Source organism: Plecotus auritus, assembly GCF_963455305.1.
Source record: "Plecotus auritus genome assembly, chromosome: 7".
NCBI lineage: Eukaryota > Metazoa > Chordata > Mammalia > Chiroptera > Vespertilionidae > Plecotus > Plecotus auritus.
In genome coordinates, this window is record NC_137774.1 from 39228590 (window position 1) to 39253322 (window position 24733).

A 24733-nucleotide genomic window follows, 5' to 3' on the forward strand; every position below is an offset into this window, starting at 1 on the left:
ATGCCCGCCGCACTCAACACACAGGTGCCCATGAACTTGTTTTCCACCTGGGAGGTGGAATGCTCCAGCCCCACCTGCATGACCAGGCTGTGTAGCCTCACCTTAACCAAGCTGCTGATCTACAAGGAGCTGGAGAAGGAGCTCAGTGCTGTGGTGATCACTGTTAAAATGCAGGATTCCAAAAACATCTTCAGGTCTGACGAGATTCTGCTGCCCCCTAGTGGTCATGTGAAGACCGACCTGGCTCTGACCTTCTCCCTGCAGTACCCTCACTCCCTCAAGAGAGAAGGCAACAACTTACAGATCATACTGCAGCAGAAGCAGCGCCTTAAAAACCAGACCATCCTGGGTTACCAGACGCTCACCGTGGGCACCATCGACATGTTTGAGGTGATGCAGCGACCCCTCGAGGGTGGCCAGATGCTGAGCCTCCATAGCACCATCACGGGGGCATCTGCCCATGTGGCTGAGATCAGCATCTCCTCCCTGTCCAGCCAGCCCATCGACCCCGAGGACAGCACCCAGATGGCCGGCCTCAAGGCCAAGTCTAGAGTTCATTATCTGGAGATGGAGTATGAAATCTTCTCGGAACAGCAGGCCAACCATGCTTCTGGGAATGGGCAGGACCAAGAGGAGGAGGACTTCGACTTTGAGGAGCCCAAAAAGAAGCGCCAAGGGGTAGTAAGATCGCCATTCATGACCAGGCAACAAGATGCCAACAAGAAAGTTGGGGCGTGGCTGTGCAGGGTGCAAGTGTGGAAGGAGGTCCTGGACTCAGAGCAGGAGTCTTCGGAGCAGGTCCCTGAGGTGGAGGACCTGGATCTGCTGTATGACTCACTAGGGAACCATGACAGTGGCCCATGAGCGTGTCCTCAGGACCCTGAAGCCCTGGCTCAGGCTATACTTGGAAGACCTGTCCCAGCCCAGCTCTCAGATGGAGAGCTAGAGTATCCACAGTGCCAGCGCCAGAAGGAGCCTCCAGGTCCAACCCAGGTGACAGAGAAGACAAGCCTCAAGCAACCAGTGGGCACATCACCATAACCGAGCCTCTCCTCATCCCCTCCACCAGATCCTAGGACCTAGGAGAAGCAGGCGGCTGCTGGGGCTGGAGCACATTCCCGAAGGAGTGGCAGGTGGCACAACCAAGAACAAGCGGGCCCACAGCCTGGACAACAAGCACTGCCGTGACCCACTGAGCCAGCTGCAGTTCCCCAGGGAGACGGTGTACGACCAGCTGAACCACATCATCATCTCTGACACCAGCTGCCCCAGAACATACTCCTCCTCAATGCTTCCAACTGGCAGGTGCAGTTTATGTCTGAGTCTTGCAGGAACACATGCTGCCCAGGGGTGCACCTGCTCCAAAGCTGAGGTCCAGGCAGCCTTCAGCACCATCATCTCGTGGATTCAGAGGTACTGTCACCTCAATTCCCAGCCCCCAAAGCCTGTGAAGATCGTGGTGGCAGGGGCACAGCAGTACATCAGCGCTGTGCTGTGGCTCTTCCTAGAGCTGCTGTCCTACAACCTGCTCCCCCCTGGCTGGGCTACATGCGCTTCCTGGTCATCCTCCTGGGTTTCCACCCCGTGGCCAGGTACCTGGGTTCCTTGCATTACCATTACAAGAGCTTCTTCCAGGACCTGGCCTGGCAGGACCTGTTCTACAAGAAGGCCCAGAGGGCTGTGCACGACAGGCTGGGCATGGTGTTGAGAATCACACAGTACATCGCAGGGGCCAATTGTGTCCACCAACTGCCCATTGTGGAGGCCACACTCACCTACAAACAGAAGAGCCACAATGAGGAGTCCTTGACTATCATTCCCTGCATGGGGGTGGTGGAACTTGGAATTGTGGGACAATTCTGGGTCGCATCAGAACACTGAGATTATGTGGCCCGCTTGGGCTCTAGCGTGCTGTTGTTCTCCCCCTTTCCCTGACTCGGCCATACAGTTCTGCAACAAACAAGGAGGCCTCTCACATCCTTCGGGGCTGGTGCTGATCTGATGGGGTTACAGGTGGATTACTGGATGGCAGCGCAGCCCACAGACAGAAAGAGAGACTCTGAGAACAAAGACCAGGCTACCGCCAGCAACACCCTCAAGTGCACCTTCCAGTCTCTGCTGGTCAGCAGGCTGCCCAGCAATGGTGAGGCTGCAGCCACGCCCTCCAGGTCCATGACTGTGGACAAGGAGAACAACAAGAAGGTGATGTGTTTGCCCAGGAAAACCAAGGACAAGGACGTGGAGTACCAGAGCCAGTGCCGGGAGGGCATCAGCCGCCTGATCTGCAGGGCCAAGCACCCTCAGGACGCACTGCGGGTCCTCTTTGACAGCGTTGAGTGGAACAACGTGAAGCTCCCAAGTCAAGCACTTGCCCACCTGCATCTTCAGACGCTCCAATCCCACCTTCGAGCCTGCCCGCCCCCTGCCCTTCCCCTGCCCTGGCCAAGCCCGGGAAGGACTAGCGGCTTTTCTGTTCACATTTCAGTTTAACACCGAGACAGACTCTGGAAACACAAAGTGGAACCCTTTTCAGTGTGAATGAGCTCACAACCTGGAAAGTGACGTGGAGGAGCCCACAGGGAGCCCCAGCTGCTCTGCTTATTACCCAGAACGCTCTGGTGAGTGGGGGGTCAGGCAGACAGTGTTGAGCTGAACAATCATTGAAGGTGATGGCCCTCAGGACCCAGAAACCGCCATTGAGAAAGGTTCTCACCTTCAAGACCTGCCCCTCCTGGAAGCCAGGACTCTGCTTCCCGGGGAGTCAGCCTCACTGTGTGCCCGACTCAGCGCTGCCCTCCCATGGGGGCAACTGACAGAACACGGAGGCCGGTCAGCCAGCCCTGGGCCCAGCTGTCACCAGCCCAGTGGCCCCAGTCCCACCCTCTCGTGGTGTCCAATAAACTCCCCCCTCACGAGGCAAAACACATGAGAAAAAGCAAAGGACCAGTGTGGTACTGACCACCTGGGCTCAAATACCGGTGCCCACCTTCCTGGGCAGGGACCCCACATTTGTCCCCACCTTTCCGTTTTATTATAGAGCATTTGCTACAACAGGTGAGGGACCAGCCATGTACCAGGTGAGTCCCTGCCCCTGCACAGCACAGTGGTCATTGGCCACCTGTTTGCTGTGAATCTTCAGGTCACCGCATGTCTCTGAGTGTCTGTTCCTCGGAACATGGAGAGTAATGAGGCCCAATAGGGTTATTGTACGGTGTCAGTGGGGTGCTTCTGGGTGTCTGGACAGTGGAGAGGTCTGTTGGAGGGGCTGTGTTTGAAGTAATTGGTCATTTTCTCTTCCCATTAACAAAGTCTTGGCCAAATTTGTGATTCTCTTCAGGGCCCAGGGCTAAGCACTTTTCTCATTAGATAAAGAGATTGGAACTTCCATTATGGGTCCCTGTCCTGGGTGAAGCCAGATCAGAAACCCCAGGGGTGAGCAGTGGGGCCCAGGATCACCCAGCTATCTGAGATTGGGCTGGTTTGGGCTCACTCATTCAGCAAATATATGAGAAGCCCTGCCAGGTACAGACACATCTCTAGGCAATGACCATATACAGTGCACAGAGCAGACTCCAAGTCTGCACTGCCGAGCTTCCTTCTAGTCTGGAACGATTCAGTCACAGTAGGCTGCACAGGCTTGTAGCGTCCACAGGAAAGCCGATGTGACGTCCTCCTGGCCTCCTCTACCTGTGGCTGCATCTTCCTGTATTGTGCAGAGGACGGTGGACCTCTGTTCCAGCAGAAAATGTGAGTCAGTTTTGGGTCAGAGCCAGGAGGGGAGTATGGGGACTGTGAATTCAAGGTGCTGGCAGAACCCTGTATCCTACTCATGGTGGGGTTTCTGCAAGAGGGTGGAGGTCTGAGGGCTTCTCCTAGAAAAAGAACAAGCCAGAGAGCTGTGCATGTGGATATGGGTGGTGTGGGCGAGTGGGGCGGTCAGTGGACAGAGTGAGCCCCTCAGAGAATTCATAGCCTTCTGGTTCTAATTCCAGCCCTGCCTGTACCCCTATCCAGGGACCTTGCTCACTAATCTGGTAGAACCTCCTCAGTGGCAGCTTGGCTGTTGCTCTCTACCCATGGGAGTTACCAGGTAAATGTCAATGGAGGAGAAGAACCCCACAGGCAGCTAGTGAATTAGGCCGCATGTAGGTGCAGGAGCCGAAGTCTGAGGTGTTAGGACGTCTCTGGGAAGCCAGGTGTAGATGGATTTTCCTTGTTCGCTCATTGGTCAGCTATTCCTGGAGCACCTACTGTGTGCCAATGAGTGACATGAACAGAGTGGACACCAGCCTTCCCTGTCCTCATGGAGTTGACATTTGGGGGGGGGAGGGTAGGGAGAGGGGACAGGGACACTGAGAGAGCATCTCAGGTTCCCCTGAAGAACGGGGACAAGTGGTTCCCTCATTGATCCAGATCTGTCAGTTAGGAGCGCTTTCTGCCAGCCCCTCCTGGGTGACCAGACACATCTCTGCCAGGACTGCCAGGTTGAAGGTGGACAAGGAGTAGGTCTGGCTTCTGGATGGGCAGGAGCAGCAGACACAGGACCCCAGGCTCTCTGAGTGGTGCTCTGGGAGGGCTGTGTGGAATGAAAGGCCAGGCCTCAGACCCTGCTGTCCACCTCTCTCTCTCCCCAGGGCCATCTCCTGCACCTGGGCATCTGGCTGGACCAGTACCCTCAAGATTTTTATCGGCCTCCATAATTTCCCAGCCTTATCATGCTTTTGGCCTCCATAGAGATCAACTTTCCAGTCCCAGACCTGCCAGACCAGGCCCAGTATCTCCCTCACAGCTGGAGCACCTGAGCCCACTGAGGCGGAGACACAGGAGGAGGAGGAGTGGGTGGTGTGTGTGAGGGGCAGGGCATGCGGCTGGGCCACACAGAGAAGAGCTCCCAAAGGCTGGGGTTAGGCAGGAGTACAGAGCCGCTCAGGTCAGTGCCCATGGCCTGCAGTCTGGAGGACTTCCTGGGGTGGGGGCTTGAACTGGGACTTCAGTGATGGAGATGGGAGGTTCCCTTCCTTGGAAGATACACAAAAGGCAGTCATGGTGGTAACATGTTCTCTTCCTGGATCTACAGAAGCAGCTCCAGAGCAAGATGAAGAAACACCTAAAGAGAAAACGTCAACTCTGGTGCCCTCTCCAGAGCCAGAGCAGGCTCCAGGCACAGCTGTCACTGAACTTCCAGATGTGGAACCACCTGCAGCCTGTGAGCCACTCGCCTCAGCTCCTGGGAGGCCTGTGGTCCCAGGTCCTGGGTGGCAGCCTGTGTCAGCTGCCATGGCAGAGAGGGCTTCCCCTCCGCAAAATAACAGCTTTCAAAATGTTTGTGTTTATCTTACATATACTTTGAATTTGGTTTTTCTTATGCTATTGAGTAAAATCAAATGTATTTTGAATAAAATTTAATGAAATACTATTAAAAATAAATTTAACTTAAATTATATAAATTTTAGCTCTATGAACCTTCAAAGTGTAAATTCCAAATCAAGTACATTCACAATTTTTCGCAAGTGTTCCATAACATCACAAACACTTTCTAGTTCTAGTTCCAGAACATTTTCAGAACCTACAACCTAGGTATGTGTCCTGACCGGGAATCAAACCTGCAACCTTTTGGTGTATGGGATGACTCCCCAACCAACTGATGAGTCACCCTGTCCAGGGTGAGAAAGAGCAATATTTTCATCTGAATTTTTCACTCTGGTTTAAACTGCAGTTGGATATCTTTTACATATTTTTTGGCCTAGTCCTTGTTTTGGAATTTCAGTTTGAGACCCTTTGCCCTCTTTTCCATTGGATTGTTAGGTAATCTGAACTGTTATGGATATCAGCTTTTTGCCATGTAACTTGCAAATGATTTCTCTAGTTTGCCATTTGTCTCAATTTGATGCGATTTGCCAAATAGATGCATTACATTTTGGTGTGGTCAAATCTGTCTTCTCACTTTGAAGGGAAAAGACGTTTTCCATCTTAACAGGAAGATAGGCTAGGTTGTATTGTGCTAAAGAAGCTCTAAATCTCCATGGTTTGCAACAGCAAAGGTTAATTTCACAGTCATAGTTAATTTCAGATGGATTGAAAGAGTTTCTGTTTTTTGGATTGTTCATCTCTTTTTAAATACTTTTTATTAATTTCAGAGAGGAAGGGAGAGGGTGAGTGAGATAGAAACATCAATGATGAGAGGGAATCATTGATTTGCTGCCTCTTGCATGCCGCTCCCCCCCCCACACACACTGGGGATTGAGCCCACAACCTGGGCATGTGCCCTTGACCAGAATCGAACTTGGGACTCTTTAGTCTGCAGGCCGACCCTCTATCCACTAAGCCAAACCGCCCCGGGCATCTTTTTTTTTTTTTTTTTTTTTTTTTTTATTGTAAGGATGGGAGTAAGGACTTCCAAGCTCTTATATGTCAGAGTGGAAACCACAAGTCAATATTTTATTTGACAATGGCCTGTGGTGGACATGACTTCCATTTCTCTCTTTCTAACAGCTGCCAATTTCCACATCCAGGTGGTTCTGGGGTGTGTGGGTCAGGGCCCTGGAGTTGAGGTATCAGCACATCTAACTGGTCAGACCACAGTGATGATGGTTGTATGTGGACATGTGATTTCAGTGAGTTTAATAAGATTCTTTATACTAGTGACTAGAAAATACTTCTGATGTTCTCAATTAAATTAGAGCAGCCAGCGAATGAGAGAAAGAGAGCTGTTAGCTATTAATAGTTGGCAGCCAGTGGACTGAAGGGTCTTGGGTTTGATTCTAGTCAAGGGTACATACCTCAATTGGAGGCTAGATCCTTGGCCCTGGTAGGAGCAAGCGCAGTAGGCAACCAATCGATGTCTCTTTCTCACATCTATGTTTCTCTCTCTGTGTCCCTCTCTCTCCCTTCCACTCTCTCTAAAAGTGAATGGAAACTAATTTTTGGGTGAGGATTAACTAAAAAAAAAATTAGTGAGAAGAATGGCACTGCCACTTGCATTGAAACCTAAGGCATGTTAGCTGAGTTCTTTAAGGCTTGTTCTTTTCAAGTGAAAAATGAGTTGCAAGGATAAAATTGAGTAATAAAGTTCTTAACACAAAGCGTTGGTATGTGGTGGGCACTCAATATACATGGCCCATTACTATTATAAATACACATGTATGTAAACAATCCTCAGGTGGAAATACAAAGTGTAACATCAACGAAACAATCTAAAGCAGTAAGATGTTAAGAGGAATTGCCCAGGGCCTTCTAATGCTCTATTTCTCCATTTAATCATAAATGCATGGACTTGCTAATTTCTGGATAGAAAGATAAAATATCGCAAAGGCACATATTCTCCTGAATTAATCTGAAATTTTTTGAAGTAAAAATCATAAGGATTTTGGGTAACAAAAACTATCCTAAATTTTATCTAAAAATAAATATGCAAAGAAATCAGGAAACAGTAGAAAAGAATATAAGAAGGGGACTTGCTCTGTCAAACAGACAGGCTTCTCAAGCAGTGCGGAATGGGTGCTGGAGTGAGCAGGCCACGGGAGCTGGGCAGCGACATCAGGAACAGGGCTGAGCACACGTGGGACTGAGTGGATCATTATGCGGGCCCTTTGGCAATAAATAGCACTGGGACAGCTGGTCAATTATTGAGGGGAAAACTTTAGATCAATATTTCAGATCTTACCAAAGACATTTTAAATGTATTTAAGATTAATATATTTTATTGTGTCTTTTTCCTTTTGAAAATCTAATGCAGGTGGATTGAAAAATAAAAAATGAGAGAATATAAATAGACTCTATTTACTTTCATGATATAGAGATAGGGAACACTTTCCACATGTTGATGTTTTTTTGGGGTTAGATGTAAAGGAGAAAAAAGTCAGTCCTATGAAGTCCTGAGGAAAGAGCCTGCAGACAGAGAGGTGTGTGTGCCAAGGCCTGAGGTGGAGAAGGGCTCACTGGGTTGAAGGGATGAAATAGGGCCCGTGTGGCTGGAGGAAAGAGGAGAGTATGAGACAGGAAGTTGTGCAGGCCAATGGGGTCCCGAGCCTGCAGAGTCTTGTTCAGGCTGTAAAATTTATTCCAAGTGCCATGAGGCCTTTTAGAGGATTTTAAGTGAAAGATATTTAGCAACTATCTGTTTGTGCATTGACAATAGTACTTCAATAATCAGATATGGCTGTTGTATTTTTGATCAGATGCTTTTTTAGTGCCTAGCACATTTTATTCACTTTTATAAAGATACGTTTTTAAATTTCATTTATTTTTATTTTTATTTTTTTGCAATTTTTTTATTAAGGTATTATATGTGTACATATCTTACCAGTGCCCCACCCACCCACCCACTCCCATACATGCCCTCACCCCCCAATGTTTTGCTTCGGTTGGTTATTCTTATATGCATGCATATAAGCCCTTCAGTTGATCTCTTATATCCCCCATCTCTCCTTAACCTTCCCGCTGTAATTTGACAGTCTGTTTGATGCTTTACTGCCTCTGTATCTATCTTTTTGTTCATCAGTTTATAATGTTTTTTATTATCCACAAATCAGTGAGATCATGTGGTATTTTTCTTTCATTGACTGGCTTATTTCACTTAGCATAATGTTCTCTAATTCCATCCAGGTTGCTACAAATGGTAAGAATTCCTTCTTTTTATGGCAGCATAGTATTTCATTGAGTAGATGTACCATAGTTTTCTGATCCAGTCATCTGCTGACCGGTACCTAGGCTGTTTGCAAATCTTAGCTATTGTAAATTGTGCTGCTATGAACATAGGGGTGCATATATCCTTTCTGGTTGGTGTTTCTAGTTTCTTAGGATATATTCCTAGGAGTGGGATTACTGAGTCAAATGGGAGTTCCATTTTAAGTTTCTTGAGGAAACTCCATACTATTCTCCACAGTAGCTTCACCGGTCTGCATTCCCACCAGCAGTGCACGAGGGTTCCTTTTTCTCCACATCCTCGCCAACACTTGTTGTTTGTTGATTTGTTGATGATAGCCATTCTGACAGGTGTGAGATGGTATCGCATTGTCGTTTTGATTTGCATCTCTCGGATAATTAGTGACTTTGAGCATGTTTTCATGTGTCTCTTGGCCTTCCTTATGTCTTCTTTCGAAAAGATTCTATTTAGGTTTGTTGCCCATTTTTTTTTATTGGATCATTTATCTTCCTTTTATTAAGTTGTATAAGCTGCCTGTAGATGTTGGAGATTAAACATTTATCAGTGATAACATTTGCAAATATGTTCTCCCATACAGTGGGGTTTCTTGTTGTTTTGTTGATGGTTTCTTTTGCAGTGCAAAAGCTTTTTATTTTGATGTAGTCCCATTTGTTTATTTTCTCTTTGGCTTCCATTGCCCTAGGGGCAGTATCAGTGAAGAAGTTCTTTCAGCATATGTCTGAGATTCTGCTGCCTGTAGATTCCTCTAGTATTTTTATGGTTTCCAGTATTATGTTTAAGTCCTGTACGGATTTTGAGTTTATTTTTGTGTATGGTGTAATTTGGTGATCTAGTTTCATTTTTTGCATGTATCTGTCCAATTTTCCCAACACCATTTATTGAAGAGACTGTCTTGACTCCATTGTAGGTTCATGCCTCCTTTGTCAAATATTAATTACACATAGTGGTTTGGGTCAATATCTGGATTCTCTATTCTATTCCATTGACCTATATGTGCCAGTACCAGGCTGTTTTGAGGACAGTGGCTTTGTAATACAGCTTGAAATCTGGCATTGAGATCCCTCCTACTTTATTCTTCTTTCTCAGGATTGCTCTGGCTGTTTGAGGTCTTTTTTTATTCCAGATGAATTTTTGGAGAGTTCTTTCTAGGTCTGTGAAATATGCCATTGGTATTTTCATGGGGAGTGCATTGAATCTATAGATTGCTCTGGGTAGTATGGACATTTTAATGATGTTGATTCTACCAATCCATGAACAGGATATGTTCTTCCATCTGTTTACGTCTTCCTGTATCTCTTTTTTTCAGTGTCTGTAGTTTTCCGCATATAGGTCTTTTACCTCCTTGGTTAAGTTTATTCCTAGGTATCTTAATTTTTTTGGTGCGATGGTAAATGGGATTGCTTTTTTAGTCTCTCTTTCTGTAAGTTCACTATTGGTGTATAGAAATGCTATAGATTTCTTGGCATTAATTTTGTATCCTGCTACATTGCCGAATTCATTTATTAAGTCTGTTAGTTTTTTGATGGAGTCTTTTGGGTTTTTTATGTATAATATCATGTCATCTGCAAATAAGGGCAGCTTTACTTCTTTTCCAATTTGGATGCCTTTTATTTCTTCTTCTTGTCTAATTGCAATGGCTAATACTTCCAGTACTATGTCAAACAGGAGTGGTGAGAGTGGGCATCCCTGTCTGGTTCCTTTTCTTAGGGGAAATGGTTTTAGTTTTTGCCATTGAGTATGATGTTAACTATGGGTTTATCATATATGGCTTTTATTATGCTGAGGTATGATCCTTCTATTCCCACCTTGTTGAGAGTTTTTATCAAGAAAGGGTGTTGGATTTTGTCAAATGCTTTTTCTGCATCAATTGATATGACTATGTGATTTTTCTCTCAATTTGTTTATGTGATGTATCACGTTTATTGATTTGCAGATATTGTACCATCCTTGCATCCCTGGTATAAATCCTACTTGGTCATGGTGTATGATCTTTCTGATGTACTGCTGGATCCGATTTGCTAGAATTTTGTTGAGGATTTTGCCATCTACGTTCATGAGGGATATTGGCCTGTAATTCTCTTTCATTGTGTTGCCTTTATCTGCTTTTGGTATTAGGGTGATGCTGGCTTCATAGAAGGAGCTTGGAAGTGTTCCTTCCTCTTGAATATTTTGGAATAGTCTGAAGAGGATAGGTTTTAGTTCTTCCTTGAATGTTTGGTAAAAGTCTCCTGTGAAGCCGTCTGGCCCTGGGCTTTTGTTTGCCGGAAGCTCTTTGATGACTGCTTCAATTTCTTCCATAGTTACTGGCATATTGAGCTGTTTAGATTCTTCCTGATTGAGTTTTGGAAGGTTATATTTTTCTAGGAATATGTCCATTTCCTCCAGGTTGTCTAGTTTGTTGGAATAGAGTCATTCATAGTATTTTTTAACAGTCCTTTGTATTTCGGTGGGATCTGTTGTTATTTCACCTCTTTCATTTCTGATTTTGTTTATTTGGGTCCTCTCTCTTTGCTTCTTGGTGAGCCTGGCTAGAGGCTTATTAATCTTGTTTATCCTTTCAAAGAACCAGCTCTTGGTTTTGTTGATCTTTTGTATTGTTTCTTTGGTCTCTATGTCGTTTATCTGTGCTCTGATCTTTATTATTTCCTTCCTTCTGCTTACACTGGGCTTTTCTTGTTGCTCTTTTTCTAACTCTTTGAGTTGTAGGGTTAGGTAATTTATTACCATCATTACTTGTTTTTTGCAGTAGGCTGTAGAGCTATGAACTTCCCTCTCAAGACTGCTTTCGCTGTGTCCCATAGATTTTGGATTTTTGTGTTTTCATTGTCATTTGTTGCCATGATGTTTTTTATTTCTTCCTTGATCTCTCTGGTAACCCAGTCATTGTTTAATAGCATGCTGTTTAGTCCTCCATGTGTTTGATTTATTTGGATTGTTTTTATTGTAGTTGATTTCCAGTTTTATGCCACTGTGGTCTGAGAAGATGCTTGATATGATTTCTATCTTGAATTTGAAGAGACTTTGCCTATGTCCCAACATATGGTTTATCTTTGAAAATGACCCATGTGCACTTGAGAAGAATGTATATTCTGTGGCTTTGGGGTGAACTGTTCTGAAGATGTCAATTCCATCTGGTCTAGTGAGTCATTTAGGATTGATGTTTCTTTGCTGATTTTTGTTTAGAGGACTTGTCCAATGGTGATAGTGGGGTATTAAAGTCTCCTACTATGATTGTATTGCTGCCAATCTCTCCCTTGATATCCTCCAGGAGTTTTTTTATGTATTTGGGTGCTCCTGTATTGGGTGCATATATGTTTACCAGAGTTATTTCTTCTTGTTGGATTGCTCCTTTTAGTATTATGAAGTGGCATTCCTTATCTCTTGCTATGTCCTTCACTTTCAGATCTAATTTGTCAGATATAAGTATTGCTACCCCAGCTTTTTTTTCATTTCTATTTGACTGGAAGACCTTTTTCCATCCCTTCACCCTCTGTCTGTGTGAGTCTTTTCTTCTGAGGTGGGTTTCTTGTAGATAGAAGTTATATGGGTCTTGTTTTCTTATACAATCCGTTACCCTATGTCTTTTGATTGGGGCATTTAATCCATTTACATTTAAAGGTATTATTGATAGGTACTTATTTGTTGCAGTTTTTATTTTTTACTTCTGTGTTCCTTCTTTGCTTCCTATTTCACTTTTTTTACAGCAGACCCTTTAGCATTTTTTGCATTGCTGGTTTGGTGGTAATAAATTCCCTTAGTCTTTTTTTGTCTGTGAAGCTCCTGATTTCACCTTCAATTTTGTTTGATAGCCTTGCTGGGTACAGTATTCTTGGATTCAGACCCTTCCTTTGCATGACTTTGTATATTTCTTTCCATTCCCTTCTGGCCTGATGAGTTTCTGTTGAGAAATCATTTGCTAGTCTGATGGGGGTTCCTTTGTATGTAACTTTCTGTCTCTCTCTTGCCGCTTTTTAGATTCTTATTTTGTCATTGGTGTTTGCCAATTTAATTATAATGTGCCTTGGCATTGGTCTTTTGGGGTTCATTTTGCTTGCAACTCTGTGTGCTCCATGGATTTGTGTGGGTTTTTTTCTTCCCTATATCATGGAAGTTTTCTGTCATTATTTCTTCAAACAGGTTTTCTATTCCTTGCTCAGTTTCCTTTCTTTCTGGAACCCCTATTATGCGGATGTTGTTTTGTTTCATGTTGTCCCAAAGTTCCCTTAGGCTCTCCTCATGCTTTTTAATTTTTTTTCTAGAAGCTGCTCTACTTGGGTATTTTTTTCCATCTTGTCTTCTAGCTCACCTATGCGGTCCTCTGCTTCTTCTAGTCTACTCTTGATGCTTTCTATTGAGTTCTTTACAGCAGCGGTGTCATTTTTCATTTCTTCTTGGTTCTTCTTCATTTCCTCTTAGCTCTTACTCATATTGTCGAATTTGTCTTCCATTCTTTCAGCCACCTTATGACCATTTCTCTGAATTCTTTCTCTGGAAGGTTGCTTGCCTCCATTTCGTTTACTTCCTTTTCTGGTGATGCTTGCTTTTCTTTCATATGTGGGCTGTTCTTTGTCTCCCCATCGTCTCTCTTCTCTGGGTGTCTGATTATGTAGTTCTCTCTCTCCTGCGTTGATTTAAAGGCACAAAATACAACACAACCAGGTACAACACACAAGGCACTGAACAGAAATGTATTCACGATATTAATAACCTCCAATAAAGTTGACCACCAGAGATAGGCAAATTGGGGAATAGGGGAGAAAGAAGAAGAGGAAAAAGAAAGAAAGAAAAAAAAAGGAGTGTCAAAATGAAATTGCGAAAAGGAAATAAAAAGTAAGAGAGACAAGAAAGAGACTAAGAGAGAAAGGGAAACAAACTATATATATGGGGAGAAAACTGCAATAGAACAACCATTAATCCCAGCAAATGCCAGCAGCAAGTACCTGGGGATTAATACAAACTACAACACCATCTAATATCAAGTGAGGCAAGGGAAAACAGAAGCAAAAAACAAACAGAAACAAAGAAACAAAAAAACAAATGAACAAAAAAAAGAAAAAGCAAAACAATCCCACAAAAAATCATAGAAATTCGATACAATCAACATTCAAGCAAACAACAACAAAAGGACAGAAAGACAATTTTTGGATAGTTAAGACAGTGAAGAGAGAGGTATGTATGGACTTGGAGCAGGGGATTGGAGATTAGATATATAAGTAGGGTGAAATTTTAACTGGGTAAACAGAAAGAATAGGGAAAATCTAAAGCAGGAAAGGGGTAAGATAAACAGGACACCAAAAGGGGAAAGGTTAGGAAGAGAGTGATTACATAAAGGCAGAACTGAGATAGAGTAAAACGATCCTAAAGGAAAAATGAAACTATAATGTAGAACACTAATCCCAAAGTAAAATAAAGAGAAAATAAGATGATAATTTTTTTTTAAAAAAAAGGTAAAATAGTAGTAGTAATGATACTGATTGAATATAAAAATGTAATAATTAAAAAGGTAACATCAAGTGAGGAAAAAAGAAAATATTTTCTTGAGTAAAAGATGCAAAAAATGAAAATAAAAAAATAAAAATAAAAAATAAAATAAATAAAATGTGCAGTAGTGAAGGTCATTCGCTTCCTCTATTGTTCTTTTTGGCATGCCTGTTTCTCAGTCTGGACAGTATTGCACTTCCCTGCATTCTACTGCTCCTCAGTGTTGTAAGCCAGTCCTGATTTTTAAGCAGGCGGTGTGTCTTAATTTCTCCTATTCCTTTATTTTTGATTACACAAGAGTCAATTTGTGATTCAGCCCCTGGGTGGCAGTGTTTCTGGATTGACTTCCAGATCTCTTTGGCCTCTCTAGCCTGTATTTACATCCTTCTTTCCCTGTGGCACTCAATACCGGTTTGTGGAAGTGGGCTGCCTCAGAGCTGGCTCTCTGATGGTCCCTCCCTGCTCTGATCCCCAGGTTCCAGAAAAACACTTTCCCCTGCAGTCTCCCAGGGTGTCCCCAACTGGGTGATCCTCTGTAGTGGGCTTAGTAATGAGAAGCAAGGATTTGAAGAGGAAAAAGCCCAAGTGTGTGAACAATGGGTCTGCGCGCAAATCTAAGCAGCCGGCACACCTTTGAAATTCTTAGGCTGTCCCTGCATGTCAGATCAAAATGGCTTGCTTTTTAGAGACTCCTTCTGTTAGCAGCTCTGAGGACCCCCTTCCACATTCACGGATCCCACCAGCCCCAACAGCCACGGATTTTCCTAGGCATAGACTTCCCTGGTCCTCCAACTGCCACAAAACACACGTTCCTCTCTCCTGCTGGGACCAGAGACCTCACCTTACCCCAGGCGAAATCTGACCTTTCTCTGGTGGAGTGTAGAGCTCCTCTGAATCCGCATGTTTGCGCCAATTGGGGACTGGTGTTCTGGGGCTCACCGCTGTTCCGTGGGTGCCGCAGTTGTGTTTTAGGCTTCCGTTAAGCTCTACTTTACCTTTCAAGATGGCGCAGACTCTGCGTCTAGCCAGTAGCTCTGGGAGGGGTCCCAGCTGCAGTGGGGGCTGCCCAGTCGGGGGAACCCCATCTAGCAGTCCCCCACCTTCTCCTGGAGTTTAGCTGTCCCTTAACTTGCCAACAAACACTCCTTGTGCGACCCTCAGCTGTTCTCTCTTTCTGCTCTGGAACAAGGCTCGGAACACATCTGTCTATTCCGCTGCCATTTTTTCCCCCTGCATAAACATAGATTTAAAAATAGTTCTCATTTATCCACTGCAAAGCATGACAGTTGCAGCCTGGATAACTAAAATACACAGATATGTGAATAGACTCCAAACTATGGAGCTCACATAAAGCTATTTTTTATACAGAAATATAATCTTGGAGTCATGGAAACAGATATAGATGCAACATTCTGCTGTCAGATGCAGCATTCTGCCCTGGGTACATTTTTCTAGTTTTCAGAAAGCACATACCTCTGAGAGGAATAAAGGCTTTCAGGTATATGAAACCTCTGTCCATCTCCATTGGGAATGGCAAAACAGGTCCTAGCCACAAGATAGTCTTAAAATTAATGGTGCCAAACTTCTCTATTACCTACTTTATATTGGGACCAGGTAGGTGGGGTAACAAAAGAAGATTGAATTCTTTCTTGAGGGACTCAGGGTCAGGTTTCTCCCACTTGGTGAATATGTACCCCAAAAGAGGACTCTCAAATTACTGTGGGCTGGTTCTCCATCTATAGAGAGACGTAAGAGCAAGCCAAGTGTTAGAGGCATCTCTGCATGTGTCTGGGCTGTTTGGGGCCATTCTGAGTAGGTGGGTACCCTGTGAAGCCATCTCTCAGGCTCTCGTGGAAGGTAATGAAGAAAAGATGATTAGCAAACGTTTGGTCAGTCTCAAGGTTAGTTTCCTCCTGGAATTTTTCTTTAAAATCATTACTTTCCTTTTTGGTTCAGTATCTGGTTCATTTATTCTATGTATGTATGTAAGTATTCTGGAAAAAGCATATGTAAGCATCACTGATTTCATTAAAAAGAAAAAAAAAAACCCACTCAATTAACAGGTGAATTGGGGAAGATTTGATAAGCAAACCATATCCTATCTCAGTGGTTGGCAAACTGTGGCTTGTGAGCCACATGCGGCTCTTTGGCCCCTTGAGTGTGGCTCTTCCACAAAATACCACATGCGGGCGTGCACATACAGTGCGATTGAAACTTCGTGGCCCATGTGCAGAAGTCGGTTTTCGGCTCTCAAAAGAAATTTCAGTCGTTTTACTGTTGATATTTCGCTCTGTTGATTAATGAGTTTGCCGACCACTGTCCTATATAATAAAGAGGGAATATGCTAATTGACCATCACTCAGTCACAAAGATGGCTGCACCCACAGCTGAGGCCAAGTTCCCATAAGGAGCCTTAACAAGCAATCAGCAGGGACCTGAGGCTACACCCTCCCCCGCCCCCGTGGGGCTTTACAGGGAACCTCAGGCTGTGCCCCCTGCCCTGGCGTCAGGCTGGGGAACCTCAGGTCACACCCCCGCCCCAGTGCCAGGCCAGGGGACCTGAGGCCATGCTCCCCGCCCAGCGGGGCTTGATGGGGGACCTCAAGGTGCCCTTCCCGTCCTGGTGTTGGACTAGGGGACCTCAGGCCGTGCCCCCCACCAGGTGGGGCTTGACAGGGGACTTCAGGCCATGCCCCCCTCCCCTGCACCAGGCCGGGGGACCTCAGACCGCACCCCCCGCCCAATGGGGCTTGACAGGGGACCTCAGGCCGCGCCCCCCTGCCTGCCTGGGCTTAACAAGGGACCTAAGGCCGTGCCCCCCACCCAGTGGTGCTTGACAGGGGACCTCAAGGTGCACCCCCAGTGCTGGGTCAGGGGAACTCAGGCTGCGCCCCTGCCCAGCGGGGCTTGACAGGGGAACTGAGGCTGCGACCCCTCCCAGTGCTAGGCTGGGGGACCTGAGGCTGGGCCCCCCATCCAGTGCTGGGCCGGGGGACTGAGGTTGTGCCCCCCCACCTGGCAGGGCTTGATGGAGGACCTCAAGGCACGCCTCCTGCCCCGGTCTGGGCTGGGGGACATCAGCCCCCCCCCCCATCCTGGCACCGGGTCAGGGGACCTGAGGCTATGCCCCCTGCCGGGCAGGGCTTGACAAGGGTGGGACTGGCCGGGTCTGGATCTAGCCCAATGAGGGGGGTGGCCAGGTCTGGGTCTCTCATGATTTCGAGGTTCATGTGGGTGGGCGGGGACTTGACTCTGGGTCCCGTGGTGTGCCCCAGACTGACAGGAGGAAGGTTTTCTTATACATTTTACTAATTTTCTTTCATCTCTGACACTTCTATTATAGAGAAAGGGCAAATAGCAATATTAAATTATTTTCTCTAATTAATCCCCTTTTAATGTGCACAAATTTCGTGCACCGGGTCACTAGTATATATATATATATATATATATATATATATATATATATATATATATATATATATATATATTCCCATAACATTCCCTAGTTTGAAGGAAACAGGTTTTGATTAAAAAACAGGCATTTGTAGGGAAGCTTTATTCTGATGGTGAAAGCAATTAGTTGGGTGCAGTTAAGAACAAATAAAGTAGCCTTAGTATATACAGGGTACTTAGTGGCTTCTTCCCCACCCCCCCCCTTTTAAAAATAGATTTTTATTGATTTCAGAGAGGAAGGGAGAGGGAGAGATAGAAACATCAATGATGAGAATCATCAATTGGCTGCCTCTTGTATGCCCCCTACTGGGGAATAGAGCCTACACCTGGGCATGTGCCCTTGACCAGAATGAAACCTGGGACCCTTCAGTCTGTAGGCCAATGCTCTATCCCCTGAACCAAACTGGCTAGGGCAGTGGCTTCCCTTTTAATGATAATTTAAAATTCTCCCAAAGTATCAGTGAGAAGGAGAAACACTCGTGGAGCAAACCTATGCTTGTTTTTGTTTGTTTACTTTTATTAAATCCTATTTCAGTTTACTATAATCCTTAAAGTGGGAAGACTTCTCTATAGGAATTTTCTTACAACCTTATTTAGTAATTCTGCTGCTGTGCTCCCAGAAACCAGGAGTATATTAATTGGAATAGGTTAGAATTGCCAGGATTGCATGTTCTATCAGTTAAATTTCTCTGTGAACTAATCAGGGCCATAGAGAAAATCGAGAACAATTGCTGGTTCCACTCTGGCTGAGAGCAGTTTCTCTCCAATGGGAGCTGGTAGAATTCCTATTCTCATTTTTCCATTAAGTCAGTAGGGAGGGGTAGTGGAGGGGACAGAAGGGGAAGGAAGAAGGGAAGGGAAAGAACATGTCTGGACAAGGAAGCTCAGAGAGTAAAAGATGTAGTAGAAGTGCTGTAGAAGGGGGAGATGGGGTGTTAGCATTTATTAGCTTCAGGAGAGTTCAGAGATAAACTCTGAAATTTCTTATTTCTTTTTTAAAGAGAATTTATCTGTGCTTCTCCTTAGAAGTTTCTAATTTCCAAATCAAGATATGTGTCCCATTCATTCAATCAGCTTAATTTTCAGGCCAGGATTTTTCTAGTTTTTTTTTTGTTGTTGTTGTTGTTTGTTTGTTTGTTTGTTTGTTTTGCCTGTGAAAAATTAATTTAGGCACCAAAGACAACTCTATATTGGCCATTTTTCAGTTGATATTTTCTAGTTAAATCTTCCCATTTCTGTAAAGCACTTGCAAGTCAAGGCTCCCTATCAGGGATATTAATGAGGGCTGGAGTCTGGGAGTTCCCAGCCGTGGAGGCACAACTTCCCATGTTAACTAGAGGTTTGTTTGCTGCTGTTGTTTTTATTGTTGTTTGGTGTCTGCAGAGTCTCAGCACATTTTTGAGGGTGTGATGTAGTGGGTTGAAGTGTGTTGGTTTGTGGGTTGAGCTGCACGATGCTCACTTCCTAGAGTCTCATTCAACCCTCTTATGTGCCTCGGTTTCTCTCCCTGCTGTGTAAAACAACCAGAAGGGCTACCAGTGCAGGTGGACCACACCTGATTAGTGCTCCCCATGAAGAGCGAGTTTGTTTAGTTACAGTTGTGTGGGAGTTTCCCTATGGGGCTCGGGCATGTTGTGAGGAATGACCTCTGACACATCCGCAAAGATCCTCAGTTGTCTAAGAACACCTGAGATTCCTGGGGGAGGGAGGATGTGCCCCTTTATCTTCCGAGCTGAACAAGATCAGCTCTCATTTATACAGCCAAGGTGTTGTCCCCAGTCTCTCAAAAGGCAATTCCAATAGAAAACACAGAACCAGGCCCATTTTTCCTCCTGTCTCTCCTTAGCCTGGGATCTGTCAACCGTCAACCTTAGTTCCACCAAGAGTATTCAAAAATACGGCTCAAATAAAGTCAGCAGCACAAGCAAGGGAAGGTCCTGGATCCAAGAGACAACTCACACAAGTTCACCCAACGGGCAGGAAACTGGTGGGTCAATGGGCTCTTTGCTGCAGCACCAGGTGTAGGTCTGCAGGGTGGTGCTGGGCAAGCTTTTCTGGGATCCTGCTGTATTGTGCCAAGTAAACGTCAATGTAAGAAGCAGTCAAAACTGTGAACGATTGTTGCGATTTTATCTGAGCCAAACTGTCAATTGCTTTGAAGCAAAATCTCAATGGATTGAAATAATGCTCTGGAGAATGGCAGTTTTCACCTTATTTAAGATATTACAGTCAAAAGTGAAGATGTATGTAGGTTGCATGAAATCCATTGGTGATAGATTGGATAAAAAGTAAAATGATAGACACATACTTCTTTTCCATAGGTGGATATAGGATAGAACAGCCAACAATGAACTCAATAACAATGAGGGGATTTGTGTTCTCCGCAGAGCACAGAGTGTCCAGAACAAGGAAAATCCCTGTGACATTCCAAAGCTATATTCTTGTAGATTCCAAAAGACAATAGACAGGCTCAGTTAAGGTAAAGATTGACCTTTTTTTTAGAGAAGATTCCAGCCTATGACATGGCGATCCATCATAAACTGCTTTTAGTTAAAAAGTTTTAACTTCAGAACATCCTTTGTGATAATTTTAGGTCTCTGAAGGCCTTCCCTGACCTAATCACAAGTTAGCAGGTGGCCACTTTTTGTGTGACCACATTCTTCTTCCATCACTTATGCCCCACCTCTTGCCACCAATCATGTCCCTCTTCTGTCGCATCACAGGAGGACAAACCATCAACCCTGAGTAGGAAAAGGACCAGTACAGTGCCAGCAGCTGCAGCTTCCTCACGAACTCTGGGCCTGGCCAGCACATCCACTGTGCTCAAAACACAGGTACCCCAGAAGCTGTTCGCCAGGTGGTGCAGCCTCACTTTAAAGAAGCTAGTAATCTTCAAGGAGCTGGCGAAGGACCTCATCTCTGTGGTGATTTCCGTGAAGATGCAGGACTCCAAGGGCATCCTGAGGTCCCAAGAGATTGTGCTGCCTCCGAGTGGACCAGTGGAGACCGACCTGGCACTGACCTTCTCCCTGCAGTACTCCCACTTCCTCAAGGGAGAAGGCAACAAGCTATAGATCATGCTGGAGCAGAGGAAGCGCTGTAAGAACAGGACTGTCCTGGGCTACAAGACACTGGCCACGGGCACCATCCACATGGCTGAGGTAATGCAGCAAAACCCCAAACATGGCCAAATGCTGAGCCTCTACAGCAGCGTCAAGGAGTCCTCCACCAAGGTGGCCGAGATCTGGATCTCCTCCCTGTGCAGTCAGCCCATCGAACATGAGGACGGTGCCATGCAGGCCAACCAGAAGGCCAAGTCTGCAGGTAACTACACCGAGGGGCAGGATGAGAGCTCCTTTTCAGAACGGGAGGCCAGATGCAGTAGAAAGCACAGACAGGACCTGCACAAGGATGACTTTGAGAAGGGGGAGACAAAGAGGCAGCGGCAATCAATACGAGGAAACTTGAAGCGAAAAGTCCTGGCGCTGTTTCACAGGTCCAAAGTGTCAGAGAGGGACCGTCAGTCTGACATGATGGGGAACCCCAGGAAAAGTGACCCATACATGGAGGATGATGAGAGCGTCCTCAGCATCCCCAGGCCCAAGCTCAGGCCATATTTTGAAGGCCTGTCAGACTCCAGCTTGCAGATGGAGATGTGGGGCAGCCACAGTGACAGGACCCAAACAGAGCCTCTGAGCCTGGCCCACATGCCAGAGAAGGCATGGGCCCTGGAAGGCAAGCAGCCACGTGAGAGTGACAATGCATTTGTGGCCTACAGCATACCCACCAGCAAGGTGGACAAAATCCGGATGGTCTCTCTGTCCAGGCCGCCCATTGACCACGAGGACAGCGCCAGGCAAGCCAGTCCAAGGCTGAGTCCTCGGATAACTACTCTGAGTGCAAGTGTGAGGACTTCTTCTCGAAGCTGGAGGCCAGCTCCAATGACACCCACAGGCAGGATCAGGAGGAGGATGACTTCAACGAGGGGAATCCGGTAGTCAGAAGGAGGACCATGACCGGGCAACAGAACTACCACCAGAAAGTCCTGTTATGGCTGCACACAGTCCAAGTGTTGGAGGAGGTCCTGGATCCCAAGCAGGACCATGGGGAGCATGTCCCAGAGGTGGAGGAGGACCTGGACCTCCTGTATGACATGCTGGAGAACCCCAGTGACAGTGGCCCAGACATTGAGGACGATGACAGCGTCCTCAGCACCCCCACACCTAAGCTCAGGCCATACTTCGAAGGCCTATCTAGTGGCCCAGACATGAAGGACAATCACAGTGTCCTCAGCAGCCCCAATCCCGAGCTCAGGCCATACATCAAAGGCCTGTCAGACTCCAGCTTGCAGATGGAGATATGGGGCCTCCACAGCGCCAGGATCCGAAAGGAGCCTCTGAGTCTGGCCCACCTGCCTGAGAACACATGCGCCCCGGGAGGCAAGCAGCCAAGCCACAGTGACTCCAACTTTGTGGCCGACAGCACACCTACCACTAAGGTGGACAAGATCCAGATGGCCTCCCTGTCCAGCCAGCCCATCGATCATGAGGCCAGGCAGGCCAGCACCAAGGCCCAGACCTCACCTAATGACTCTGCTGGCCCGTCTGAGAGCTTCTTCTTTGAGAAGATGGCCAGCTACAATGCCACCCACAGGCAGTCCCAGGAGAAGAACTTTGAGGAAGGGAATCTAATAGTAAGAAGGAGGTGCATGATCAGGCAACAGAATTACCACAAGAAAGCCGTGGCATCTATATTCATGGTTCAAGTGTCGAAGGAGTTCGTGTCCTCAGAACAGGCCCTTGTGAAGCATGTTCCCAAAGTGGAGAAGGCCCTGGACCATCGGTATGACATTGTGGAGAGCTCCAGCGAGAGTAGCCTAGGCATGGAAGATGATATCAGCGTCCCCAGCACCCCAAAGCCCAAGCTCAGGCAATACTTTGACAGCATGTTAAGTAATAGTGGCTCTGACTCAATGGCCCACAGAATTTGCTCCCCTGGGGAGGAGCTGGCACAGCTGGAGGACAGCCGGGAGGCAGAGTCCTCCACCTGGGGTTGGTTCACCAAGAAGCTGCCATCCGTAGTGCGCTTCACCAAGTCTCCAGTCATCCCCTCCAGCACGTCCAAGAGGAAGCAGGCTGGCCACCAGGGCTGCACCACATCCCTGAATGAGTGGTTCAACAGACCAGACAACGAGGACCCAGAATCACAGAGCCAGGGGCAGATCCCCAGGAAGCTTGTATGTGACCAGCTAAACAACATCCTCATTTCCCACGACAAGCTGCCCAAGAACATCATCCTGGTTAACACCTCAGACTGGCAGGGCCAGTTACTTTCGGACATCCTGCAGGGGCACACGCTGCCCGTGGTGTGCACTTGCTCCACAGATGACATCCAGGAGGCCTTCAGCATCATCGTCTCCTGGATGCAGAGATACTGCAACTGCACTTCCCAGGCCCTGACGCCTGTGAAGATCGTGGTGGCAGGAGCACAGCCCTATTTCAGCGCTGTGCTGGGGGTCTTTGTGGAGCAGCTGTCCCACCAGCCACCCCAATGGCTGGACTACATGAGCTTCCTGGTCATCCCACTGGGTTCCCACCCCTTGGCCAGCTACCTGGGCTCCATGGATTGCCGCTACTACAAGTTCTTCCAGGACCTGTACTGGTTGGACATGTTCAACAACCTGGAGTCTCTGAACACCTTTCAGGACACACAGGACGTTGTGTCAAGAATCACAGAGTATGTTGCGGGGGCCAACTGTGTCTACCTGCTGCCCATCGCAGAGGCCGTGCTAACTGTGTCTACCTGCTGCCCATCGCAGAGGCCGTGCTCATGTCTAAGCAGCAGCGCCCCAACGAGAACTCCTCAAAGAAGTTCATCCCCTTTGTGGGGGCAGTGAAGGTTGGAAGAGTGGAACCATCTTCAGCCATGTCAGGAGACTCAAATGATGGGGCCCCCTCATGCTCCAGTGAGCTTCTGTCCCCTGCCAGAAAGGCCTCATCCAACACACTCTCCCCCCATCAATGAGTGGGAGCCTGTCCTCCCCCAGCAAGAGTGTCCATGCAGAGATGATGGAGCTGCAGGTGGATTACTGGATGGCAGCCCAGCCAATAGACACGAAGAGAGTCGTGGAGAAGAAAGACCTGCCTACCGCCAAAAACACACTCAAGGGCTTCTTCCAGTCTGTCCAGGTCAGCAGGCTGCCCCAGCAGTGGTGAGGGCACAGCAATATCTGCCATGTCCATGACAGTGGTCACCAAGGAGAAGAAAAAGAAGGTGCCCAAGAAAACCAAGGATGAGGATGTGGAGTCCAAAAGCCAGTGCACCCAGGGCATCAGTCGCCTGGTTTGCAAGGCCAAGCACAAGCAGAACATGCTGCCAGTCATCAACGATGGTGTGGAGTGGAACGACGTGACGTTCTTCCAGCTGGCAGCCCAGTGGCCCTCCCAAGTCAAGCACTTCCCCATCTGCATCTTTGGACACTCCAATTCCACCTTCTAGCCCTGCCCCTCCCCCTGCCCTTCACCCTGCCTTGGCCTTGCCCAGAAGGACCCAGCTGCTTTTCTGTGAACAGTTCAGTTTACTACAGACACAGACCCTGGAAACCAAAGGGAAACCTTTTTGGGTTTAAATGCGCTCACAGCCTGGAACCTAAGGGGGTTGCCCCTCACTGGGAGCTCCTCACTGCTCTGTTCAATAACCAGAACGCTCTGGCAGGTGGGAGTCAGGAGGGCAGTGTTGAGCTGGAGAATCATGGGAGATGTATTTTGGCCTCAGGATGCCCAACATTCCTAGCGAGAAGGTTCTGGCCTTGAAGACCTGCCCTTCCTGGAAGCCAGGACTCTGCTTCCCTGGGAGCCAGCTCCAGCCTGTGCCCAGACTCAGAGTTGGGTGGCAAGAGGTCAAGGGCTGGTCTCTGATTGCGGGCATCTGAGCAGAACACCGAGGCCAGTCAGCTTAACCTTAGGATCCAGCTGCCAACCAGCCAACTGGCCCTAGTACCACATACTGGAGTTTCGCAATGAACTTCGGCCTCACAGGGAGAAAAAAAAAAGACCTGTATGGTGCGCATCGCCCCGGCACACTGTCTGGACAAAGTGGTCGAATTCCTGAGCAGGGAACCCACCTTCATTCCTG

General features: G+C 46.9%; 1 protein-coding gene across 1 annotated transcript; it reads left to right on the forward strand.

Annotated features, from left to right (window-relative positions):
* On the forward strand, positions 1–24097 carry LOC308252562 (phosphofurin acidic cluster sorting protein 2-like; the record flags this gene model as incomplete). Its single annotated transcript, XM_080677356.1, is given in 8 exon segments — positions 1–89; positions 20457–20670; positions 20674–21346; positions 21445–22123; positions 22211–23418; positions 23421–23599; positions 23602–23799; positions 23801–24097. Coding segments are annotated over 8 exon segments (3537 nt in total).
* Positions 24098–24733: the final 636 nt, after the last annotated feature.